General features: G+C 31.2%; 2 protein-coding genes across 6 annotated transcripts in view; one reads left to right on the top strand and one right to left on the bottom strand.

Moving 5' to 3' along the window:
- Positions 1–800: 800 nt before the first annotated feature.
- Positions 801–2,234, bottom strand: LOC147063549 (uncharacterized). 5 transcript variants are annotated; one of them, XM_085959655.1, is made up of 4 exons: positions 2,089–2,234; positions 1,509–1,626; positions 1,280–1,423; positions 801–1,066 (listed from the first exon to the last, which is right to left on the bottom strand). In XM_085959655.1, exons 1-4 carry the CDS (start codon positions 2,097–2,099, stop codon positions 1,019–1,021), a joined length of 321 nt encoding a protein of 106 aa, XP_085815781.1. In that variant the 5' UTR covers positions 2,100–2,234; the 3' UTR covers positions 801–1,018. The 5 variants fall into 5 exon arrangements, 2 of the variants coding, with proteins under 2 accessions (XP_085815781.1, XP_085815782.1); XR_015072106.1 differs by having other exon boundaries at positions 816–1,066; positions 1,515–1,626; positions 2,010–2,234; XM_085959656.1 differs by having other exon boundaries at positions 818–1,066; positions 1,515–1,626.
- A 590-nt stretch (positions 2,235–2,824) lies between these two features.
- Positions 2,825–6,382, top strand: part of PMP34 (Peroxisomal Membrane Protein 34) — a 43,852-nt gene continuing 40,294 nt past the window's right edge. The window contains exons 1-2 of the mRNA XM_085959564.1: positions 2,825–2,977; positions 4,022–4,082. Of these exons, the coding sequence (XP_085815690.1) occupies positions 2,915–2,977; positions 4,022–4,082 (124 nt within the window). The 5' untranslated portion in view covers positions 2,825–2,914. The remainder of the gene's footprint in view (positions 2,978–4,021; positions 4,083–6,382) is intronic.

The following is a 6,382-nucleotide window of genomic DNA, read 5'->3' as shown; positions in this document are numbered from 1 at the left end:
TTTATGTAGGTACATTTAAGTATGTAAATCAAAATCAAAAATATAAATTTAAATGTTATACAACACAGTATCATGTAAGTATTTAAAAAAACATATACTTACATAAACATCTATTTATCCAAGAATTGTTTGATACTTGAATCTGTATTTTATTTACCATATTCGATGGATGTATGTGGTGTATTTTGTAAAATATTTGGTACGTATTTATTATTTAACTAAGCGTATTTAATTTGCTACGTGACCTGTAGCTCTTTTATAATCACAAATTATTGTTGAATGTTCCGAAAATGAGTTTATGTGCCGAAACAGCTGTCAAGGTAAATGACTCAGTTAAAGTAGAATTAACAAAAATAACTATATTTCAAAACCATTATAATCCATCTACCATGTAAACACCATTTCAAGTAATAAAGAAATAAAAAGTCACCTAATTAAATAATATTATACTAGAAAAAATATACTATCTATATACCCACTTAATTTTCATTTAAAGTTGTAAAACGCCCGGTTACTAAATAGAGGAAGGACAGAGTCTTCTGGCACGACCGAATCACATTGGAACGGTGTTATTGTCATTTGAAAGTAACAATACTGACACCTAAATGAGTCGCCTGCACTGCCAGAATCATCTGAACCCTGTCTACCTATCTATGTACAATTTATTGTTATTTTTTTTCATATTTGTCCATTTTATTACAATATCGTGTTACTTTTAAAGCTCATTGTAATTCTAATAATTATATAAATATTTTTCTTGTATTCTGTGCAAAAATGATTATTAAAACTTTCTTAACCTAAACCAAGTATTTTTTATTGAATGATCCTGCAAAAATATTCAAGTACAGTTAAGTGACATATTTTGTTTCGGTGTATAAGCCATAAATAAATATACATAAATTATATTTAATATATACATGTATACTGTATGTATAGCCACGGTTGGTCTTGCACTTGTTGCTGTAGCTATGCGATCTGGTGTGGTCCATTATCCAAAAACACTCAATCACATCCCTGGTCAAACAGCGGGCAGCCGTGTAGTGAGTCTGGCTGGCCTATGGTGGCACTAGAATGATTTCAATATACACAGTCTGTTAATTTGAATATGTTTTCGACTGAAAGTTGTAAAAATATTAGAAATCAGGATTTAAATAATTAAAAAACTGTTTTATGCAAAATTTTGATTCCTTTGAAGTACCTATACAAAATACGGATGAATATAAACCAAACAAAAATATTTGTTACTGGTACTGCCATAGTAAAGTAAAGTTTAACATACTTCCCTAATAGAACAAAATTCCCAATTCTTGTCGTTCTGTAGATGTTTCATTTCAGTTTTTACCAACGATCCATTAAATATGAATTGGTCATAAACACTCAAAGGAAATCTGGCACTCACTGCCAGAATGTCCATGTCAGATACCTGCATAAAAATAAATGTCATGTTATGATATTATACGTAATGAATATGAATGTATCAACAACATAGATTTTATTACGAATTTTACATTTACAGAAAATTTCCTGCGCTCATTTTTGAAAGTCTCCAAGTATGACGGGTATATTTGCACATGGGTGCAGTTAATGCACCCAATGATTTTCGGGAAACCTGCCCTTTCTTGAAGTCTGAAATTAAAAAATATTTTTACCGACACAAAATAATATTCCCGTTAAATTCTTATTGAGTAGGTAATTTACTTGTGTCTATGCGCAGTTACTCTAGTTACATGACATGTACATTGTAATATTGTATAAATTGATCAGAGGGTATCAACACAACACTAAAGACTGTCAGCGCTGTATGGCGACTGTATGTAAGTATTACTAAGCACTGCTATTATACGAGTAGCATCGGACACGTTTCCTATGCATCTGCTTACTGATGCCTGGCTCATTGCGCAGAAGACTTGGCCTACCCGTTTTTGGTACGCTCCCTCTGCGTAGAAACGCAAAATAGTCAAAACCTACAATTCAAATAACGGAGACATGTTATTTCAATAGCATATTACCTTCAAATCCTGTTAACCCTTCATGGTAAATGCTTATTTATAATATGTGCAGTTATGAAACTGAGTAAATCTATCTTACCTATGAGCCATGGCAATCTTGCCCTGTCATAAAGTAAGGTTATATTAAATGTCGATGTAATTTGTCGCACGCCATCTCATTATATCTTCAGCGTGTAAGCGTGTAATAAGCATTCAGAAGACGTGTACATTTTGTCAACACACAACTGTCACTTTGACATTCGTATATGTATTTAGTCTATGGCTGCATCCAATGCTGCCACCTTGTTTCAGATAATTAAAATACACTTTACGCAAAGTGGGTAAAAGTTGTAGCAATTCTGAAAGCGCTATAGTGTACGTATATTTTTCATATTTAATTCATAAAAATTATAGAATATTTGGCGTAAAATATTAATATTATTTACAATTTTAAATCTGGCGCGTAAATAAAATTATTTAGTTTATGGCTGCGTCACTGACGCTTTGGTGTGGGGCCAAACGCGAAATTCGCATCAAATCCAAGCGGTAGCGACAGCGACAGCGAGGGCGTTGCGAATTCGCTGCGAATATTCGCTTTGGTTTGGGGAAGGCTTAAAAGGTCGATACCTACGGAGGAGTCCAATACCTTTAATACCTAGGTACCTATTCATTTTTCTCAAATTAATATTGCATCGGGTTGCCAAATAGTTTTTTTATTTCCCTAAATAATAGTTTAATATTTTTGTCAACGACAGTTGGCAACACCATTTATCCCCTCCGAAGTATCGACAGAATTTGACATGCCGTGATTTTAAATGAAAATGAATAAATTTGACAGTTCTCGATATTGTTGTGTGGGGATATAATGTCTGCGTACGCAGTTGTGTAGTCTCATAAATGAATTTGATAAATTAAAAATATTCAAAATGACTTCGAATAAGGGTTTGCTGAGTTATGAAACCCTGGTTCATGCCATTGCCGGAGCAACGGTAAGAAAAATCTTTAATTAAGTATAATATGTATTATATTTCAAGTAATTTATTGTTTTTGCGCAAATGGTATTCGATAATTAATGACAAACACAATTGTTTATCATTATTTTCATATATATCTAAGATATGTAATGACATTAATCTGAAATGTCAAGATTCAATTATTTAATTTAACCTCTTTTTTATGCTGATAATATCAAATCTCGCAATTAGAAGTAAGATTGCAGTTCATTTTCATATAAAAACAAACTACGTATTTACTAATGGAAAAGTATAATGTATATTATTGTTAATATGCAAGAAGCATATTAAGCCAATTAAGAATGGATGAGATAAGAAGTGCATAGGTGTAGGTATTCAAGTGGTTTATCCATCATTGTACACAATGTGTATTATACCCAGATATTATAATAATAATCTATTTCCACTATAATTTCTAATCATAACAGTATTTATTATACTAACCATATCAGGATAATCCAAATGAAACAAAATTCGAGATTATTGTTTCTGTTATGGGTACAACTTTCCTACCTTAATAATATAAAAATATAGTAGAGTTATTTCTTTATCTGTGATAAGAATTGATACAATTTAATGTATTAAGTATCTGTTATATGACTTGATTATCTCCAATAAATTTATTATTAAGTAGGTACTAAACTATCAAATAATAAAACTTATTATGTTACAAATATAATTGATTTTACAAGTTGGGTTGGTACCTAGTTACATTAAGAGATAACTTAAATAAATATTAATTCCAGATATAAGTATGTAGATGTATAAAAAAAGCTTTAAGACTATATTAAAAAGATAGCTATATTTTATTGGTTCAATTTAGTGAAGTATAGGAAATAAAACAAGTTTTTAAATGATCAGCACCAGTTCTGTTTGCTTTATATGAAATCTACTTAAGTAGATACCTATATGCAATTGAAAAATATAGTGCAAAGACTATATATTTCGTAACTTTCTAAAGCTATAATTTAATTACCATTTTTTTGCTGACATGTATGTACTTAATTATTTTATTTGTAGGGAAGCGTTGTCGGCATGGCTACATTTTACCCTTTGGACACAGTTCGAAGCAGGTTACAGTGTAAGTGATAATTTAATTTATATTAATATTATAATTATTTGTAAAAAAGTTATTTATTTATTATGTCTAAATATGATTTTAAAACATATATAATTAATACAACTTTTCTGTGATCATCATAAGAAGGTAAATTTTGAACTGAGTATGTAGAGTATCCTCCACGTAACCTTGCCATTGTATACAGTGACAAGATTTGTGTGTATACGCAACCGTATAATTCTATTAGTAAATTCCATGCACTTGATTGGTTTACTCACGTTTTAATTCAAAAAAATCTATTCCAAATGACAAAGTTAGGTGGAGGATACTCTAGTTGGGTTTATTGGCAGTTTGTTGTTATCGTAAGAACAATTTATTTTTCATTCATAATTAAATATGTAAAATAATAATGCTATCGACGGGGGGGGGGGGGGGGGGGGGGGGGGGCACTTGATGGATGACCAAATTGATGCACTCAATTCTGCGTACCTTTTATGTGTATTTCTTACGTACCTACCTTCTAAATCTATACTCAGCTTGCCATATTTTAACATGACCACAAACATAATAATATATGCATGTGTCTGGCCATTTCTGAAGCTATATTTTCTATTATAATGCACATGAAAATGAATATTCATTAAATATCATAATTTAGGAGTGCCAATGAAATTGTTTGTGAATTGTGATACAAGAATTAGAGTGGTATTTTTAATGAAATACAATACTAATTGTCACTGTAGCAAAGTGATACCCAACCATTTTCACTTTATTTATTACAACACAATTATTTTATACTTAGTTGTAATAACCTCAGATATGTATTAGAAAAAATCGTTGATTTTTTTTATGTTAGTACTGAATGCAACTTGAATCCATTTATATAGCAATCAAGATGATGAGATTTACCGATTAAGCTACTGATACAACACATAATCACTCCGAATTATCGTAACAATGATTCATTTGCGGTGTTATTTCAAATTCCATTAAATACAATTTAATATTGTTAATACCGTGAATTAAATTTTAAAATCACTAATATTATTATGTTGGTTCAATAAAGAATGTTGCATTCTTAAATGTAATGTATGATTCATTAAATAGAAAAATAATTTGATTTGTGTTCAAGTATTCAATAATATCCATCCTGCAAATATCTAACCAAGCTAAACTTTAAAAAAATTCATTGTCCTATTAATAGGCAAAACAACATTTTTGCAATATTCTCGAGGAAACCTGGTTCGGAATGACTGAGTGTTGCCCCAATCGGTTCTCAATATTAACGAGGTATTATTGTAATACGCAATTATAACAAGTATACTATATCTATATATTTATCTGATCTTATTATTATAATGATTTGTGGTTTATAAATTCAAATAAAAAGAAAGGGAACTGAAAATTGTAACTGATATAAATATCTCTGACCTTGTTTATTGTGTTACCAATGTAATTATTTTATTGCATAGTCGTAGATCAATCCGTTTGTTTTTTTCTTGCTGTGGTGCCGTCCTCTTCGTAGGACACGGTTAATTACACATTACTATCGTCTATTACACACTCAGTTCGATATTAAAAAACAACCACTTTGTTGCACCACGAAAAATATTTGACATTACGAATCTGAGTATTATCTATTTTAGAATTTTGAATTATTCGAGTTGAACATGTACCTAACCGAAAAAAACTTCGGTTCGGTACCTACATGTTCAAACACGCGCGTTTACATGATCTTACTCCCTACTTCAGTTATCGTTTGTCAATTTATGGCTACGGCTTAGCGGTAGCTTAACCACTGGGAAATGCCAATAGAAATGGCGTATTTAAAAAAAATACTACGAGGGTGGGTCAATAAGTCCTTAGAAAAGCCGACAGGTGGCGCGACTAGTACTGTAAGCGGTTTGTTTTCATGCAGCGGCACTACCGATTCAGTATGCTGCGAAGTTTCAATCAGATTGGTCGGGTTGTTGTGTGTTTCTCGTACATTTAAAAAAAAAATTGCTTGTTTACAAAAATGGAGAAAATTGAGTTTAGAGCTGTTATTAAACATTTTAATATAAAAGGGTTAACAGCAAAGGAAATAAAAAATGAGTTGGATTTAGTTCACGGCACATCTGCTCCTTCACTTGCAACTATTTATAACTGGTTAAATGAATTTAAACGTGGTCGTACATCAACAAAGGATGAACCACGCTCAGGACGTCCTGTAGAGGTGACTACACCAGAAATGATCAATAAAATCCACGATATGGTGTTAAGTGACCGAAGATTAAAGTTGAGTGAGATAATTGAGGTTACAGGGATCTCAAAAGGTAGCG

This window comes from Rhyacophila brunnea, unplaced genomic scaffold, assembly GCF_057557595.1.
Source record: "Rhyacophila brunnea isolate RB1 unplaced genomic scaffold, BYU_Rbru_1.0 scaffold_9, whole genome shotgun sequence".
NCBI classification, from domain to species: domain Eukaryota; kingdom Metazoa; phylum Arthropoda; class Insecta; order Trichoptera; family Rhyacophilidae; genus Rhyacophila; species Rhyacophila brunnea.
Note: the sequence above shows the minus strand (reverse complement) of the source record. Positions and strands in the feature narration are given on the sequence as shown.

Bases quoted from the DNA above. Each gene is read 5' to 3' on its own strand.
- LOC147063549 (XM_085959655.1), bottom strand. The intron at 1,424-1,508 runs GTAAAATTCGTA...ATTTTTATGCAG, and splicing joins GCAGGAAATTTTCTGTAAAT to GTATCTGACATGGACATTCT. The intron at 1,067-1,279 runs GTATGTTAAACT...AAATCATTCTAG, and splicing joins AATTTTGTTCTATTAGGGAA to TGCCACCATAGGCCAGCCAG.